General features: G+C 35.6%; 1 protein-coding gene across 4 annotated transcripts in view; it reads left to right on the top strand.

Annotated features, from left to right (window-relative positions):
• Positions 1 to 209: 209 nt before the first annotated feature.
• Positions 210 to 18,968, top strand: part of PECAM1 (platelet and endothelial cell adhesion molecule 1) — a 31,003-nt gene continuing 12,244 nt past the window's right edge. For 2 of the 4 annotated variants that reach the window (XM_005012300.6, XM_005012299.6), the window contains exons 1-13: positions 210 to 552; positions 721 to 747; positions 2,598 to 2,891; positions 3,648 to 3,956; positions 4,043 to 4,312; positions 4,695 to 4,955; positions 5,966 to 6,247; positions 8,805 to 9,086; positions 9,512 to 9,619; positions 10,495 to 10,522; positions 10,977 to 11,047; positions 11,747 to 11,803; positions 13,870 to 13,938. In XM_005012300.6, coding sequence (XP_005012357.1) covers positions 519 to 552; positions 721 to 747; positions 2,598 to 2,891; positions 3,648 to 3,956; positions 4,043 to 4,312; positions 4,695 to 4,955; positions 5,966 to 6,247; positions 8,805 to 9,086; positions 9,512 to 9,619; positions 10,495 to 10,522; positions 10,977 to 11,047; positions 11,747 to 11,803; positions 13,870 to 13,938 — 2,092 coding nt within the window. In that variant the 5' untranslated portion in view covers positions 210 to 518. The remainder of the gene's footprint in view (positions 553 to 720; positions 748 to 2,597; positions 2,892 to 3,647; positions 3,957 to 4,042; positions 4,313 to 4,694; positions 4,956 to 5,965; positions 6,248 to 8,804; positions 9,087 to 9,511; positions 9,620 to 10,494; positions 10,523 to 10,976; positions 11,048 to 11,746; positions 11,804 to 13,869; positions 13,939 to 18,968) is intronic. The other 2 variants (XM_005012302.6, XM_005012301.6) reach the window with 1 other exon arrangement.

Below are 18,968 nucleotides of genomic sequence, written 5' to 3'. Positions count from 1 at the left end.
ATGTATTCTCTGAATGAGTTTTCCATACCAGGATGAAGAGAAATATTTGCTCAAGGATCTGCAGAGGTCAAATAATGGATGTAATTTGTGTTCGTAAATGGTTAATTGTGACTTAAAAATACCCGTATTGACAGGAACTGCAGGATAAATGTCACTGGACCTTCTTGTTTTTTTAATACACCTTAAGAAATTAAACAAAGCAAATGCATTTGGTGGCGCCCTCAGGAAAAGTCCAGTCACTTCCTGAACAGTAATCTGCCTGGGAGCAGCAGATAGATTCTCATTGTTTGCCATTTCCAGTTTCCAGTAATGGGAACGATTACTTGATCTGGCCAGTTTCAGTTGAAGATTTGCAAAAATGTACAAATTTTAATGGCAGAATTTTATTAGTTTCCATAAAACAATTTTTTTTTTTTTTTTAAAAAAAAAGAAACTGATTTGAGGACCTGGTAGCAAATTACCTCTGATGATGAATATTGTTTTATTTTGTAATTAAGTGTCTGTTCTTCAGGAACGAGATGCATCTTGCTCTTCTGGTGATTTTCTTGCAGTGTAAGTTTAATAACTAAGTATCTGGATGGGTACATGTGCTTCTGTGTTTTGTTGTTTGGCTGGTCGGTTGGTTTGGTTTGTTAGTTTTTTTGATAACTCTTTAGTGTTTTTAATGCTGTCTCTCAATCTGTAAACTTTGAAAATAACATTGCTTTTCACTTTTTTCAGGTTCAGGAGTTTACACTCAGGAAAGAGGTAGGTAATGATAGTTTTTTTGTGGTTTTGTTTTTGTTTTGTTTTTTCACATACGTATTTAAAAGACGTAATTTAACTGCTTTCTCTTTAGTTAGTGTGCATCCATAACAGAGTTTATCTGGTTTGCTGTACTAAATCTCTACAAAATTTGGCCATAAAAAAAAAAAAAAAAAAGATTATACTTGGTGGTGTTTCTTAGTAAAGTGTTTAAAAGAGATATGTGCAGAGATATGTGCTGCTCAGATTTTTAATCAATGTTTTGGTGATTTTTTTCCTAGACCAATTTGCTTGCTCCCACAAATGAGAAAAGATGGGAGGGGAAATTCAACTACTTGTATTTTCTATTAGTTTTAAAAGTAAACAAAGTTATGTTCACTCTCTTTTGCTCTTTTTCTTGCAAAATATTCCATGAACATGTCTGAGCAGAGTATAGAACTTGTGTCCTGAAAGAAATGCTTTTACTTTTTATGTTTGCATCTTGTTGGCTCTGAGCATGTACACTCTGCATCCTTGCTTTTCTCCATCTATCAAGAAATGCCTGCTCCTCTGTGTCACGTAGTCTGCACATGTACAAAAAGTACTGTATTGATTTTTATGGCCCAAAATCTCCTTGGCAAATTGTAAATATCTGATAACTGGACATAGTAGAAAATTTTTACTGTTCAGGTACCTAATTTCTAATAAAAATCATGGGGAAAAGTATGCATATCCAAATCTGTAATTTCTATGGGAAGGGAAAATGAGTGCACTCAAAAGTTTTCCCTGTACTTGTTCATTGAGCTGCGTGAATAAAAGAATTATTATACTGATATTATGATAATTATAAAATTTTGTTACATAGTATCTATCATTCCTGTGGTTATAAACACAGAAACACTGTATGTGTTAATGCTATTATAAACTTAGCTTGTTAAACTACTTAGCTGTTTTTTATTTGTTCATTTTTAGTAGGAATATTGTATTCAACACATTTTTTCAAGGGCTGGAAAGTTTAAATTATAAATTAAATAAAGACATTAGTTCTGTATATGATTCTGTATTTAGATTATTTAAAGCCATATGGTTGTTAAGGATTCTTGAGTGTATGATCGTGGGACATGTCACAGTGTAAAGTTAGGCATGTACAAGTTTGCTTGCAGAACTTGAACCCAAATATCTTTTGCTATGCTCCAGTTTTCCTAAAGTATAGATTTGAGATTATCCCAAGTATGTACATTACATGTTTAAAATGAAATTTGCATATTTGCAAATTACATGTTTAAAATTAAATTTAACATAACCCTAATCTTACTTTCAGATTTAAAAAAAATAAATAAATGCTGGAATAACTTCAGAGATTTCTGTTATATGTTTAGGGATGAAGTGACTTGGGGTTTAATACAACTCTAAACTGGGTTATGCTGTCATTCTTCAGTTTATTCAGACAAAAAGATATACAAACTTTTGTTAATCTCTCAGATCTCCAGACAAAAGGATCTGGAGACAACAAACTACAAGAAATAAGGAAAAACAAGAAATAGGTGCAAATCTACTCCAATGTTCTCTGCTCTTCTAGGGAATTTAGCAGATTTGGCCAAATCAGTGATTTTCTCAATTGCCCAAGGCAGAGAGTGAGGAGATGAACATTGCATGTTGAGATAATCAGTAGGGGCATCTAATATACTGGTGCAGAGAAACGTAAAGCTGCTACTACTGTCAACATCTGTGAGATCTGACCACAAAAATGATAACACTTGCTACTAGGATACAATGAATTAATTTTATCTCAAGCTACTACATTTTAATCAGTAACAGTTTTATGTTAGACAATTTGAAGATAATATAACTCTCTTTTTATTTTCTCCATCAAGTTTTTACCTTCAACAGTGTTGAAATCAGGGCTGAGCCATCTGCCAAAGTGAAGAATGGAGATCCTATGTCAATTATATGCCATGCTGATATTAGCAAAAGTGCCAATTTCCACCTACAGCATAATATTACAATTTTTAAGGATGGCAAGCTTGTATATATGATTGTATCAGACGAAGAAGTTGCACGATATGAAGTACCTATCGCTAGATCTGCAGATACAGGAGAATATGAATGTACTGTGAAAGCAGATGGAAAGACAAAATCTAGTAAATCGTTACATGTTTGGGTAACAGGTGAGTATTCTTTCAAACATGTCAGTTTTCTAAGATACAAAAAGAGAAACCTCTCGGGGTAAGTGACAATAGCCAGTGCTAAATAGGGTATCTTGCAAAAGGTTTTTTGTCCTTAGACATCCCAGTGCTTTACAAGAGTTGAGTACTAAGTCCTCATGTTAAGGCACAGAAATGAAATCTCAGTCCCAAGCTTACCTGGCAGATCAGTGACAGTCAAAAATGGAATTCATGCCTCCTGAGCCACCTTCCCATGCTCTATCCCTGAGACTAGAGAAAGCGTTATTTATGAAAGCTTGCACCCATAGACTGTAAATACATTGGTGGGGGAGACTAAATTACTGGAAAAGCTGGAAACAAAGATTGCCACCTTGTAATAGCTGTTGCCAAAGCTAGTATCAGTGGTGGACTACTTTTGTAGATAATTTTATATCTGTCTTTCTGTCTTGTTCCTTCATCTTTTCTGAGAACAGGGGCAACCTCTGTCTATACTCTTTCTAGTCATGTATTCTTGACTGAAAGTGATGTTTTGCCTCTTGGAAAAGCAACTAGGAAAACATTTGTCCTGTGTTAAATAGTTACAATAATATAGTTACAATAATAAATAATAATAATAGTAAAACAAACAAAACAAACAGATCCAGTATTTGCAAATTATTTGTATCTGTCCATTAGCATAAATCGATACCATAGTCATCAGAGATAGATCACTGCATCACCCCAAATCAAACTATTTCTTTCCTTGTTTTCTGCTGTAAGGAATGACCAAACCAATCCTGACTGCTGAGAAAAGAGAAGTTTTAGAGGGTGAAGTTGTAAAATTACGTTGTGAGCTGCCAGAAGAAGTACCTCCTTTACATTTTCTTTTCCGGAAGACAAAGACAAATTCAACTCCTAAAGAAAAACTTGTATTTGAGGCATACAGGAATTTTTCTACAGTGGAATTTTCTGTTGAAGAGGGGGATAATATTTTGTACTTTGACTGTTTTGGTAGGAGATTTGTGAAATATATAAACTCTGAACTTGAAAGTTCAGAACCCAGCAACAGAACACTTGTTACTGTCAAGGGTAAGTTGCTTAACTTTTCATTTTACATTTCTTTGCTTGCCATAATTAAAAAGTTGGATTCTGATATTATATGTATTCTCTTTCAGAACCATTTATAAAGCCTTCTCTGATCATCAAGTCCACAAGTAATATTACAGAAGGAGACAGAATAGAGTTTGAATGCTCAACTGTAGTAGCTCGAATGCGTGACATTGAAATCATACTTCAGAAAAACAAAACAATACTGAATAGTGTACGAGATGAGAAACTTTTGAAATATTCTGCAGTTGCTACTCTAGAGGACAGTGGTGAATACCTGTGTAAGGTGGAGCAAGGGAGAGCATCTAAAACCACCAAACTCAATGTTGTTGTGGCAGGTAAGACCTCTGTTCACCTTAGATTTTACTCAGTGAAGAAATATTTAAATTCGAATTTGGTAGATCTGCAAAGGTAATGTCCAGATCCAAGTATAAATTTTCCCTAATTTAAAGGCTATTTAGATTTAGATTTCTGATTTTTTCCTGCCACTAATACTTTCCAACTAAAATAATACTTCAAAATACTTTCCACATATGGGATGTGGATTCCAAGCAATTGTTACATTTCTGTTTTCCCTGAAAATATTATTATATTACAATAGCATGATGGGTTTTTGTCCTGATTGTAATCTTTCTCTATATGCTTCATTCTGTATAATTTGGGATAGGCAGTCACATTCTTTTATGCTCAATTCGAATGATTTCTCTTTTTATCTTACAGAGTTATTCCCCAAGCCAATATTGTCTGCTTCTCTGAGCAAGCTTGATGAAAATAAAGAATTAACTTTGAGTTGCAGCATTAGTGGTTTTCGAAAAGCTAATTTCTCTATATTACGGAGAAATTCAAATGGAGACATCTTGTTGAAAAATTCTAGAAACCTAACAATGAGAGTTAATGTGAATGATACTGGATCCTATATCTGTAAGGCTGAAGTAAAAGGAATTGTCAAGGAGAGCAAACCTGTAAGGATAAGTGTTTATGGTGAGTAGATACAGAAGGTTAGAACCCAGTGGAAAAAAAAAAAAAGAAATCAAAGCCATAAACTTATAAATAGGCTCATCTTTTTACAAATCCATCTCTTCTACTTCATGAACTACAAGGGTGTTCATAAGTTTTTGGAATATTAATTTCTGTGAGATGTGCTTACACGCTTTAGTTGTAGAGGATTTGACCTATTGTTATCTTAGTCAAGTGAGGCTGTTACAGGCTTGGCCCTAGAGGAAAGGAGATAGCATGTCTTCCCTTCTGTCCTGTTCACTTGGTTCTGCTAGGTGCCAAATAAGCTCTCGTTCATTACCATTTGCAGGAGCTGGGAATGATCTGCAACCATTTAACTCACCAGTTTGATCTGAAACTCTGTCAGTAGCTACCTTGAATCTCTTCCCCTGACCCTCCAGGCAGAAAGCCATGAGAGACAGAGGTCATCTGGATGACTGTACTCCAGAAAAGCCAAATTTTTTGCTATCTATACAACCCCCTGACCAGCACACTGTTTATAAACACCCTAGTTTCCTTCCCCATCATGGAACAAGCACAGTCAGTTCTCAAGTCTGTAAAGGGGGATTAATTGGGTTGTAACTCACTGCAGAAACAGAGGTCCCTGATTAGATGCTAGAGTATCCATCTCAGATAATACATGTGATGTTACTTTACCTCCAGATTATTTTACTCTATATATTTGCTCCTTGGGTAAGAGCTAGCTCTCGAGTTTGGATGATCCACAGCTGTTTTACTGACCTTTTCTTGGTTTTCTTTGCATGCTGCTTGCATGCTGTTTTAGTCTAAATCATATATGTATGTTTTGTTATCTGTTTTTTCTTTGTTCAAGTCATCCTCTTGCTTCCATTCTGTCGATGAGCAGGAGCTTCCCGTATAGGTTGGGTGTGGAAACTAGCTAAATAGTGTATATTTGAATGTTTTATATAAAATAATATTGTATCTTTGAGTCTTATGTAATATAATTGGCAACACTTTTTTTCTTCCCATTTTAGCTCCGGTCTCCAAGCCAACTCTTTCTGTTGTCAGTGGTTTACCGGAGGTGGTGCTGGGGAAACCTCTACAGTTGATCTGTCGTTTAATGATGGGAACACCGCCAATAACATTCACATTCTACAAAGGAAATGAAGTTAAGAAAGTGGTAATTAATGACACATATGCTACATTCTTGGATGAAAATATTAGACAAAATGACAAAAGAGGATACAAATGTGAAGCTAGAAATAATCACTCTAGCGGCGTGAAAACTAGCAATATTCTCAACATCACAGTAATAGGTAAGTCTGTTCAATGCTTCTTGTCTAATGCCATATTTTGATTCTTGAAACTGCTTGAAGTGGCATATTATAGACTAAGCAAAATGGATGCTTTATAAAAGCTTTATAGTTTATTATAATAAAAGCATTATTTCATTCAAAATGTTTATAAATCCTTGTTCAAATGGAGTAAAAATAGTTGGAGATCTGTATCAGACTATTTGTCAATGAAGTAACAATCTTGATAGTAGTCAGAACTGAGTTAATTACAGCTGAGTTTATTTTAATGCAAAAGACATCTGACTTGAAATCCTGTTGTAGAAGTAGTCTTACTGGCAAAGCATAAATGATTTCAGTGTTCAAAAATTTGAACAACAAAAGCTGTTTCAGTAAAATAACGATTAAAAAATTCAGAACCAGATAAATTTTTTCCACATTTGATTTCCATAGGTCTGGATTTATTGCATATGTAATGATATTGAAGTTATTTATATGAATGATATTGAAGTTATTTGCAGCTCCTGCAAATGGTAATGAAGTTATTATATGGGTATCTTAACACTACTTCAAGAAGGAGCATGCTAGTGAAAAAGCTGTGATTTGCAAGTGTGCAATTGGTAGATGTGAAGAGCAACTTCAGAAAGCAAAAAACTGTTTCATAGTAAGCTACAAGAATCTGATACTGATAACTCTTAAAACATATGTGCGTGTTGGTTCTTACGTGGGTAAGAGCGGCTTGTTTTGGTGGGATTTTAACCATCATACTGTATTTCTGTAGATTTGTTTGGTGCTCTCCGAGCAGATGGTAGTAAATTTTCACACAATAGTTCAGATCCTAGTGGTTCAAAGGAGTTTTCAGTGTTGTGTCCTAGCCTGAATCCAAATTGTGTTCATTTTAAAAATATAAACTTGCTAAAAGGTGGATTATCTCTGAGTTTACTGAAGAAATGTGAGTTTTGACATTGAGTTGTACATGACTAGAACAGATATATCCAGAACTGTTGCATTTCTTCTGTGTCAGTTGGATTATTGCACAGCTGAAGGACATGCTCTTTGCTTTCTTGGCCTCTAAAAAAAGTCTCAGATGACAGTATTTGCCTTTGCTTAGATTATAGAGCTAGGAGTGCACATCAAGTTCATCAGTTCCACTAGGATATGCTTTGCTAACACTGGAGAGAAGCTGAAATACAAAACTGTGAAAAACTTTATCCAGTAAAATGTAAAGTCAAGGTAATTTGAAATAACGAGTAACAAATAAACAAATACAAAGCATAATCTTAGTCCTTTAATAAGTGTCTATTTCTATAGTGTCTTACACATCCTTGCTAGAACTAGCGTATTGCAGTCATTACAGCAGTGTTTTGGTATATACTATGACACTGTTCGGAAATTCTGAATAGAAACTCACATTTTGGAGCCTGATGAACCTATCTTCTGCAGCTATTCTCTCCTGATGTGGCTGTTTTCTCTCCTGAGTTCTGTTTTCTGTCCTTTCTGGCTATACCAGATCTGAAAAAAAAAATTTTGTTTTATATAGCAATTCTCTCACAGTCATGAGGCCAGTTGCAGTAGCCCACATTTTGCAACTAAATCAGTTTCCTCGTATAAATGCAGCTTTCATGACAAGTGTCTTTTCATATCAGATTTGGCTTCCTCGTTTTGCTTCTGTGCCAGTGTTGCCTTGATGACTCCTCATTTACTTCTGTTGTGTTATCCATGACCCTGCTCCAAACACATTAATAATAGTTCCAGAAAAATTTTGTTCAGTAATTTTAGCAAAGCAGGTGCTTCAAATCCAAAGCATTTTGGGAAGCTAGTGACAGTCCACTTGCATTGTGCCATAGAAAGTGTTAACTGTATATACATTTTTTTTCCTGATGCAGTTATGAGTTTTGATTCACATGTATTTGTAAGATAGCTCTGTATATGTTATTTCCTTCATTAGTAGCCTAAAAACTGTATTTTCACTATGCATATTCTTACAACTTGTTCAAATGTAGACTATTTTCTTTTGTTTGCTATATCCTGTAATGTTTAGAATTTAGGACTTGCTCATGCCTTTAATGCATCATCTGACAATGTTTACTATTGTTACGAGAAAGATATAATGCAGTTAGTATAAAACAGTGTAACCCTACATAACTATGAAAGCATAGGTACATAAATTATTTATAATATATATACAATAATTATAAATAATAATTATATAACTGTAAATAATTATAATTATTTGTACTATCAAACTGCAGAGTGTATTATTTCTGAAAACTAAATAATTTCTAGGTTGGGGCCTGGTGGGAATCTGAAGGAGTTTAAGAGGCTGACTTCTGTGGAAATGGATATAGTTTCCTTCTGTGTCTGCTTTGCTTCTTTATGATGCCCTCTTTATTTTTGAGTGTATAGAAATATTTACTGGAGGATGCAATCTGGCAGAGATATTTCAGAACAATACTGTGCATTCACTCTGTTTAGCCAAATAAAATGTCATTAAAGCAAGTATATCTACAATACAGTATTTTATCATCAAAGTCATTTTTAATAGCAGAGAGATCTGTTTCATTTGTGCCTTTCTTTGTAGTACCAATCAGGAATGCCAGCTTGGGCAGTATTCCATATGGGGATGTGGAAGATGGCAGTGGGACTGCTTTTCTCTGCTCTGTCAAAGAAGGATCTTGGCCAATCCACTTCAAGATTTTTAAAAAATCTGATCACGATACTCTTTTATATGAAAAAACCGAAAGCACAGACAGAATCGTGTGGCACAAGGAAACAATGAGCAGGCAGGATACAGGGACATATTACTGCATGGTTTCTAATCGAGCTAAGGTGAATGTGAAAAGCCATCCAATAACCATCAATGGTAAGTTAACTTTTACAATAAGCTGCATACTCTGCTATCATGGCAGGTGAGGTCATGTTATATGTAAAGTTACTAAATGTAAGGGATGTTATGAAGTATACCTGCCTTACTTGGTTTTGTTCCACCATTGGCAGAAGTTAGACAGAGAAACATTTATAAACAGAGGTTATTTTTCCTACATACAAAAGCTTAACAGATGCTCAAAAGCCAAAGGAGTCATATTAAGTTAAAAGCAACCCTTTGTTGTACTGAGATGTCTGTCACAAGAGCAAGGCTCACTAGCGACCTTTGCATGCAAGTCTCCTTAAAGACTTTCAGCATTGTGTAGAAAGGTTAATTTGTAGTAAAGCTCACTTTATGCAGAAGTTAGTGATGATGACCAGTCATTGTATATACTCTCTTAAACATGTCTTCCGTATTTCCAGTCATCTTAGCGTCTTGGCAGAAAGGAGTCATTGCTGCATTTGTCCTCATACTTATCGTAGGAGCAATAACTCTCACTGTATGGTGGTTTTTATGTAAGAAGAAAAAGGGTAAGAAATGATTCTCTTCTATTTCTTTAGTAATTAATGTATTGCAGTAAAAACATTGTATCTGCTTCAGGAACAAAGGCCCGTGGGGGTGAAGCCTTGGGAAATGACTACATGTGTATTTAAAAACCTAAAAGTCTGCTTAAAAATGCATGGTTGGGTCAAATTAAGCTGTAGGTGTGTTGAAGTTGCTCAGGTATCTTAGGCAGAATAGGGAGAACATCTAACTAATGGTGCTGGAAAGGCACTAGTGGAGCACATGTTTTTGGAGGTAGGCCAGAATTGCACTATTCTGATGCAATCCAAGGTCTGGAATTCAGACCCTTCAAATGTAGAGGAAGAAGCAGCCTGAGTTGCTTTTTGTTCTGTTACAGAACTACAACAATTTGATTCAGGGTCCCAACTTGGAGGTAATTGAGATATTTCCCTAGTCTTTATGAAGGAAATTTTAGATTATTAGATTTCTTTTTCTCCCCACACTAATATAATTTCACTTTTGTGTTTGTCTTTTATCATTAAGGTATTATTTCAGATATTGGTCTTTTGGAAAGTAAGGAAATCTAGTTTAAATGAACATCCTGTGATATGGAGTACATTGCAAAATATTTTGGAAAATTTCGAGTACCTGGATGTCCTAGGCAGCTTAAATTGACCAGGCTGAAATTTGAGGTTAAAGAGCTTAGCTTCACTGCAAAAGAGACATTTAAATGGGATGTAGAACACTAAGTAATTGATTTTGTAATATCTAAGAGAATTTACTCTGATTTTGGTAGATAATTGCTGTGTTTTTATTTTTTTTATTTTTTTAATTATTATTATTTTAAAATTATTTTACTTGTACAGTATATTAATAGACGCTTTTATTCTTCTTTGTCAAGCTAAAGAATCATCCATGGAGATGTCTCGGTAAGATAGCTTGCTTTCTGGTAATGGTGAAGTATTTCTGTTTAAAGGTTTGGGGCCTTCCACCATATGAATGTAGTTTATTATGGCACACACCTGCAAACAATAGATGGTTGTGCTTCATGCACCACCTGCTTACACAACAACAGGATGAGGAAATACTCTAAAAATAGAAAAAGGACAGCTAAGAGAAATACAAGAATGTCAGACCTACATTTGAATGCATTTAGAAATTAAATTAAAAACACTGAAGTCTTAAAGTAATGCAAGAAGGACCACATTTGATTTAAAGCTTGCTTATGTTTATCATAAAGACAGAAACAAAATTTTCATTAGCTTCAATACTTAAGAAATTGTAGTAGTCAGCATAGACAATGACTGACATTTGCATATCATCATGTTGATTTTGTTGGCTGGTATGGATAATTACATAAACTTTTATTGGTTTGCTCTTCAGATCTGCCTTGGCTACAAACTCAACAAATGAAAAACTGGCAAGACAGCACAATGATGGAGACTACTATTCTGGTAGGATATTTTACTGTAAAACTAGTAGTAAATTGACCTAATGACCAAATTAAATATTTATTCTAAGATTTGGACTTGCATGGTTGTGGTTTAGACGGGGGCCAATTTTTTGGTAATCCTATAATCACAATAACATCCTCCAAAGTGTTTTCTATCATTTTGAATTTGCATAGCTTTTTATGAGCATGTCTTATACAAAGGCTTGTTTATAAATATGCTCAGGCACTTCTACCAGGCAATCAGTTACCAATACTACAGATGGAAAATGATGGTAAAGGAGAATTACTTCCTCATTTTGACAGATTTCCGACAGATGCAAAAAATGAGTTCAGAGAGCAAATTTGAGTTGTGGCATGTGCTCCCACAGTCTGGCAGCAATGTAGCAATGTTAACTTGCCCTTACTGGTCACTTTCTTTCCTGGATCTCAGTGTACTTCATGAAATAGGTGGACGTGTTGTTTAGAGTACCTGCTATGAGCAAAGTTATCCTGTTTTTTTTTGTTTTTTTTTTTTTTAACCTGATTATTTAAGAAGTCCTACTCACCTGTGTTGCATGACTGTCTCTTAGATGTGAATCTAAAAGTAGAATTTCTCCTATGTAAATAAACAATGGCAATATGAACTGCAGCTGTTTAACTCATTCATTTGATTGTCTTTAATAAATATTTTCTCAGCTCAACTTTTACTTGAATATTTTAGGATCAGGTTACATTGAAGATGGTGAAAATCACATGAAATCAACAGATGAAAATAAAGGTAATTTCAAACTTAATAGATTCTATTTTTTTTTTTTATTTTTTACATTTGATGGCTGTAATGTTTTCTTGTGGCAGCAGTGAGGATTTGATAGGTTCAGTCCTTTCCTCCTCCTCTCTGATAGTGGAGAAAACTGACAAATATAGATCTTTTTCCTCATGTGCAGAATGGAAATGACAGGACCCATTTCTGAACATCATTGTGAAGTGTAATTAATTTTGCTGGATTTGAGGCCTTCAGATGGAGGACAGTTTACAACTAACTAATAGTAGGAATTTTAAATTCTATATGACATATATTAAGAAGCGTTTTTTTTTTTTTTTCTACAGACTTATTTTATTTCTCTGTCTTTTATTCCTTTCTACAGATCTTGAAATATTTAAGCATTAAACCTAAAAATAATCTGTTATGAATCAGAATAACATGACCTGCCAAATGCCTTGACACACCACATGGGATAATATCTATAATCATTAAAAGGTGTCATCAACTACTATCATCTAGCATATTGCATTCTTCATGACCAGTGTTTTTAAAATATTTATTCAAAGAATACTGCTTAAATATGTGGATAATTTCACAGAAAAACTTGGAACCAACCTTTGGAAACTCTAGCTCAATTATTCTTTTTTTTTCTTTTGTTTCTTTTTTTTCTTTTATCCTACCTGTTTCAGATCAAGTTAGCTCTGATGTAGCAACCTGCATGTGTGCAGGAAATAAATGGTTTTAATCTTTATCCACTACAGATTGGGCAGCTTTGTTAAAACCAACTAGGTTATTGAAGATCTATGTACCAGATACAGAAGCCTATTCTTTATATAATTCTAAAAATAACAGTAACCATTCTGTATTTGTATGACAATAGCTTTTACTTCAGCAAGCAAGAGGAAAGAGCTTATGGTCAGTGTATGGAACTTAGCCCATTGTGGCCCGAATAAGTCAAATTAGAAATAGAGACACCCTCATGTAAAACAAACACACAGACAGCTGGAACATAGGAACATAAAGCTGTATCGATCCTCAAGAATCTTTCCTATTGTAGGAAGTATGTATTTAAACTTTGTTATTGACTAATATTTCTTCTGAAACAGTTGTTTTTTTTTTCTTGGCTTTTTTTTTTTTTCCTTCTCTCACCAATGCTATTGCAATGTTGCTCCAAAACTAATGCTGTTGAAAGGCTGCTCCAAAATTTTACAGTTCTAGTCATCAGATCTTTTTGTTCTAAAGAACCTGCAAGCATTTCTGCAGGGTTCCAGTCTGCCATAGACTTTCCAACTTTTTCAGAAATCCAGTAGAAATCCATCTAGGAAAACCCCGAGGAAAAGAGCAGGAAATAACAGCTGTTTCTTGTCTCTGTTACATCCAGTTACTGGTCGGCCAGTAGTCTTAGTAAATCATCTGTCTAATCATTGTCAAGCTTTTTGTGGGCATTGTGGAAAGGAGCATTTTGAGGAGGTAGATGGGTGGTCATTGTAAAAATTCTAAGGAGAACTTGAAGGGCAACTCTTTATGGAGAACACGAGGGAAAAGTGCTGAAATTGCTTTGTGGCAAAGCAGAAATTGAGAGTATGAGAGGTGATGAGAGTAGTCATGAAGGACTTAGGGAAGGCTTTTAAACATGAGCAAAGTGGACAGTGGGAAGTGTCCTGCCCCAGCAGCCATGCAAAAGGAAGAAAAAGTAATGTCAGGGAGAAACATAGAAGAGAGAGAACCTGTAGCTGCAGCAGGAATAGGGGAGAATCCCAGATAATCTCCTACTCCATTTGTGTTGTGACACTTTTGAAGGTGTTTAATAGAAAGTAAGAATTAGGCACAATTCTCACATCACACAGTTTCAGAATTTTGGTTTGTGTTGTACTGCTGCTTCTCGGGTAGGGGCGGACCTTAGGAATAGGTAGGCCTTACACCTCTGATAACTCATGTCTGCTGTAAATAGGGCCTGATCCTGCACCTATCAAAGTCGATGAGGACATGTCCATTAATTTCAGTGGCGGTAGGATCAGGCCCACTGTTCAAGTGAAACATGCAGTGCTACAAAGAAACATTTTCTTGATATTTTTGGGCAGGACCTGACCTTGAGAGTGCTGAGGTGGAGTACACTGAAGTTGAAGTATCAACGCTTGATCCTCACAGAGGTAATATACTGTGTGGCATCTATGGTTATGATTTGGGATTAATTCCACGCATGTTACTGCTCCCTGACTCTGATTTGACATTGGCATCTATGAATATAAGAGCAGGTTGTGCTTTGCATGCATGACGGTTTCATGCCAATAGTGTTCCTTAACGTAGATGATGCTGTGGCAACCATGCTCTTGTTCATTGCAATCCTTCTTCCCCAGGGATCCTCTTGTTCACTTGCCCATCCCATTCATGTGAGGTCTCTGCAGAGCAGGGGTCCCAGTTAGATCTGTGTCTCTGAGCAGAAAGCAGCCTGCTGTGAATGCTCATGTTAGAGAGTCCAAACTTACTGACAGCCGTTTGAGGTTAGCCACAGGGTAGGTTAACAGAGAGAACAGAAATCAGAAGAATCGCTTTTGTTTATAAAGGAACTGGCTGAAGGATGAAAGCTGTAATACACTTGTGATAGAGAAGGGAGAGAGAAGAGTGTACTTAGTCTTTTAGTCTGGAGAGGGATGGAGAACATCCTGGGTTGTGTGAGACATCAGACAGAAAAATTAGAATATTGATACCCAGATAATTTTGGCCCACATGTCTCGCAGTAGCTCCATGGCAACAATAACCAGAAATCATACCATGAGTCTAAGCTATGTGTCTCTGCAACCTTGTCGGAGAAACCCGTTAAAATTTATTCATCAAACGCACACTTGAATCGCTCTGTGTCAGCTGGAGAACTGTGATATCATTATACTCTTGTGCTGAAAGCTGTTAAATCTTTCAGACACTTAGAAAAAGTTTCAAGTACCTAAGAGTGAATAAAACCCACCAGAGACATTTATGCTATACCCTAGCTTCTTTGTTTTAACTTAATCAGAAGCAAAGTGATGAAGGAATGGACAAATTTGCTTTTCCCTTGTAGGAAAGAACAATCACTTATTTCAGAGACCAAAGGCATGCTTGTTTAGCTAGTAATACAGATCTTTGGCCAAAGTGCTCACTCTTCATGCTTGGCATCAAAGCTCTCTTGCTAAAGCCAGTCCTTCTGTTCTTTTGCTCTTTTCTGACATGCTGGTATCATTCATCACAGAGTTTTCCCCGTATTCTAAGCATGCTATTTATTCACCTCTGCTAAGTTTTGCACTTAGATATCACAGCTGCACTCTTTCTCAGAATAGGGCTAATACTTAATTGTTCCAAATGTTTTCTGAGTGTGCATTGTACAATGTAGAATGGTAAAGATATACTAACGTATTGCAATTTAAATGAAAAATCCTATTAAATGCAAGACCAGCATCTCTAAAAATAGGCTTTTCGTCTCATTTCTGAGATTCCAGTATACCAGACTGAGTAATAAGTGTCTGTGCTATGTAGACTTCCATCATAGCTGAATCCAGTTAAATTGCAAAATACTGTTTAAAAGAGAGTGTATAAATTAGATCAGACTATTCTAACTAAATGCTGACTCGTGTTACAGACCTATGTATGACATACAGAATGTTAATTTATTCTGTAAGGCTGAACCACGCTTCAAATACATTGGGATGTTATAGCTCCCTAATCAATTTCTTGTGTTGCACCCAGTACACAAGTGAATGCATGCTTTGGTCACATAAATGGCAACTGCACTGCAAACATTTAATGCATTAATCTTTCAGAGCATCATGAGGTTGCTGTTTAAATGAAAGGCGTTATATGAAACCAAGCTGCAAGTTTAATTCTTTCAGTTCTGCATTGCCTTTAGCAATGAGGAGAGTATGAGACTATTTTTTGGGAAAGGAGAAGCAAAAATCTGTTTCATCATATACCCTTGTAGTAATCAAGCACACCCACAAAACTAACAGCCATAAGACTGCCACTAGTGCTTTTATCATGTTGGTGTTATTGCATGAGTTTTGTTTCAAATTGAAATACTTATATCTCTCTGTGGGCTATGATCAGTCCTTGTTAGGGAACAGACCTTCCAAACGATCATCTAGCCCCAAATCCCAATTCTGTTCTGATATCACCTATTTTATGAATGAAGACAAAGTATAGCACACTTGTCTCTTCTCTGGGCATGCAAGTCTCATCCAGCAGACTGCATGTACAGTCTGGTTCCTTCTGCCTTTTGAGAACCCCTGATTTCTTTGATCACTCAGGACTAGCTTCAATTTATTTTATCTGTCTATTTGTTCCTCCTGCCACTGTTGTCAATGGTGATACTAATCTGAAGAGTAGGAGAATCAGATTTTGTGTATCGTGTGAAAGAAGAGTGCAATATGTAAGCTGTCTTTGGGTAGCTTTCTGAAATCAGGAATAACTGAATGCCACCTCAGAACAAGTTCATGTAGTTGTATAAGGATGTACTCTTTGTCTTAGCCGGTAAAGGACTAATACATTTTAAAGCAGTTGTAGTTTCACCCTGTTTTCTTCAGCCACGTCTGCAGTAGCTGGCCATTATAAAATGATTTTTAACACAGTGTTACAGTAAATAGGCTAGTGCATCAAAAACTTGGTATGTGCTGTGGTTCTATGGTAAGCAAAAAAGAACAGGGTTCATTATGATGTTATGCATGGTGGTAAGCTTGTTAAGTACAAAGTTTTGCTGCTTTGTTTTGAAAGTCTACATGCGAATAACTTGATACCTACTTTCTAAGTAGGGGTGAAGAGGCTACCTCAAATATGAGGTAGAGCTGGAGCTTCACAAGCCAACTTTTATTTGGGGTAGTTGTAGTTGATTGTTAATTTGATATTTAAAGAGGCAGTCATTCTCAAGAATGATTAAATTGAATATTTATGGAGGTTATATGCCTCACAAAAATATAATACTTACCTTTTCTAAAGCTTAGTTGTATAGAAAGATGGCAAATGATTTAGACCTTTTATTATTAATATGAGCTAAACCAAATGTCAGCACTAAAATAAGATCAAAAAATATCCATACAGTGAGAAGGGAGAAACTGCTAATCATGGATAATAACATGCTGCTGCTTTTACTTCTGTAGCTGGTTAGTCATCTGCATGGTGGCAACATTATAAAAGTCAGTGGGAACAAAATGTCAAATCATGAAAGTAATTTCTCCAAGCGCTGAGACAACTTTTGGAAGATTAGCAAAGAAAGTAACATGGGCACTGTCATTAATTCACAATTCAATGTAATAAATTTTCAAAACAAAAAGCTAAGGAAATGCCTCCCACCAAATCTTCCCAGAGTCAACAGGAGTATATTTGGGATTGTAGTCTGTTAAAAATTGTGTTCCAAATGAAACAAGCTACCTTTCATTAAAATTCTTAAAAGAATACGTCTTGCTTCACTGGAAATTTGTATTGAGCATTTAAGCAATAGTCCATACGTATAGGATAAGCATTTCATGATCTTCAGACTATTTTGCAAAGAACATTCATGCTAAAACTGCAGTGTGAATGCTGTGATTAGGTGCTTTGTGAAATGTAGCTCCTACTGTTGAAATTAATAGTAGTTTTCCATCTTGATTCTGTTGTATTAGGTCCCAACTTTTAATGGACACTTAACAGAATTAACAAAAATTAAATTAGCTTTAGAAAATTAGAATGTGGTGCCAGAACCACTGAGGTTCTTCACAGCAATGCAGTATAGTAACAGTCCTTACTTTTAGTCTGGCTGCAGATCAATATGCCTGAATTCTTCAAGAGTTTTTATAACTAATATGCAGGACTTTGTATCCAGAAACGTGAATTCTCTTTCCATTTTCTAGCAGACAGGATACAACCATCTTTGTTTTATTTTTATTTTTTACTTCACACAGAAAAATCTAACTTAGTGAAGATCTAAAAAACAAAACAAAACAAAGAGTCTAACTTCAGTGAAGATACTCAGAAATTAGAGGAGATATTGATAGAATTCTGAGATTTTCCAAATCACTCAGTTCAAATGAAATTAATGAATGTTTCTAAAATGCTTTGTGATCCTCAGACAGCAAGCTCCTAAGCTCATGCAGGCAGGATGGCCTTTTATACCAACAGAAGAAAATAATTTTAAGCATACAATTTTCTGGAGCAGTTTGCTTTAATACTAATCTAAACTATGCAAGAAAGCAAGGAAATTGCTCAAATCTTTTACTTGCCAGAGCTGCGTTTACACTAGCTATAGAGAAACTGAGTTCTTTAGCTTTTCAGGCCTTTGGCCAAGGCTTTGCCCTTCCCTACTGTGGTAACTGTCTATAGTTATAAAATGTGGTATCAAAACTCTGTGGGTAGGTTTTCACAGATGTCAAATAAGGAGTGAAAAAAAAAAAAAAAGAAGCTTTTTGCTTTCTACCTCATAGAGAAACAGAAGTTTACAGAGCTTGCAACCCCGCGGGTGTGAAAAATGGATGGCTAAGACTAACACTGCATTTGTGTTCCCAGTTGTGTCCTTAGAGGCATAAATCTTTTCTTTCTGCATTTTCTTATTACTTTCTGTCTTTGCACAAGCCTTTTCAGCCTTTACTCCTGCTATGTCCACCTGATCTCAGCACAGCAATGGAAGAGTCCTGATGTAGTGAGGAACTGAGAGGAGACACTTCCTAGTTAGCACCTAAATAGAAGATGTGCAGTGTGAAATCTGTGGATATTCTTCTGAGATATTTCTCAAAGAAAAGCAAAATAGATTGGTTTTGTGACTATAAGATGTAATCAGGTTAGTTGCCAAAATCAGGCATACTTAGTCTTCCAAATTATAGATCTCGTCAGGTCTGGGATCCCTAAAAACATAAAACAAATTGAAGAAGCTCTTTTAAGTGATCCTGAGAAACTCTTCTCTAGTGTTAGATGTTTTTGTAAAAATAAAGTAATAACAAAGTCAAGAACATTATTAGAATGTTATTTTTTTAAATGGAAGGTTATATTGGTCATCATTTTGTATGTAGCAGGTGAGACATCTCCCTCTCAGAACCATATGGACTGGGTTTGGGGGAGGGGGTATAGCTGTTTTTTCTTACAGGCTCCACAGGCTGATTGCTGCTTATGTAACTATTTCCTCTGAAAGTAAAACAGTGTGTTCTGTTTGTTTAAGGAGCTTTTCATAAGGCAAACACAAAAAAGAAAA

This window comes from Anas platyrhynchos, chromosome 19, assembly GCF_047663525.1.
Source record: "Anas platyrhynchos isolate ZD024472 breed Pekin duck chromosome 19, IASCAAS_PekinDuck_T2T, whole genome shotgun sequence".
Lineage (NCBI taxonomy): Eukaryota > Metazoa > Chordata > Aves > Anseriformes > Anatidae > Anas > Anas platyrhynchos.
The sequence above is the reverse complement of the archived record's forward strand: the minus strand, read 5'-3'. Positions and strand labels throughout refer to the sequence as shown.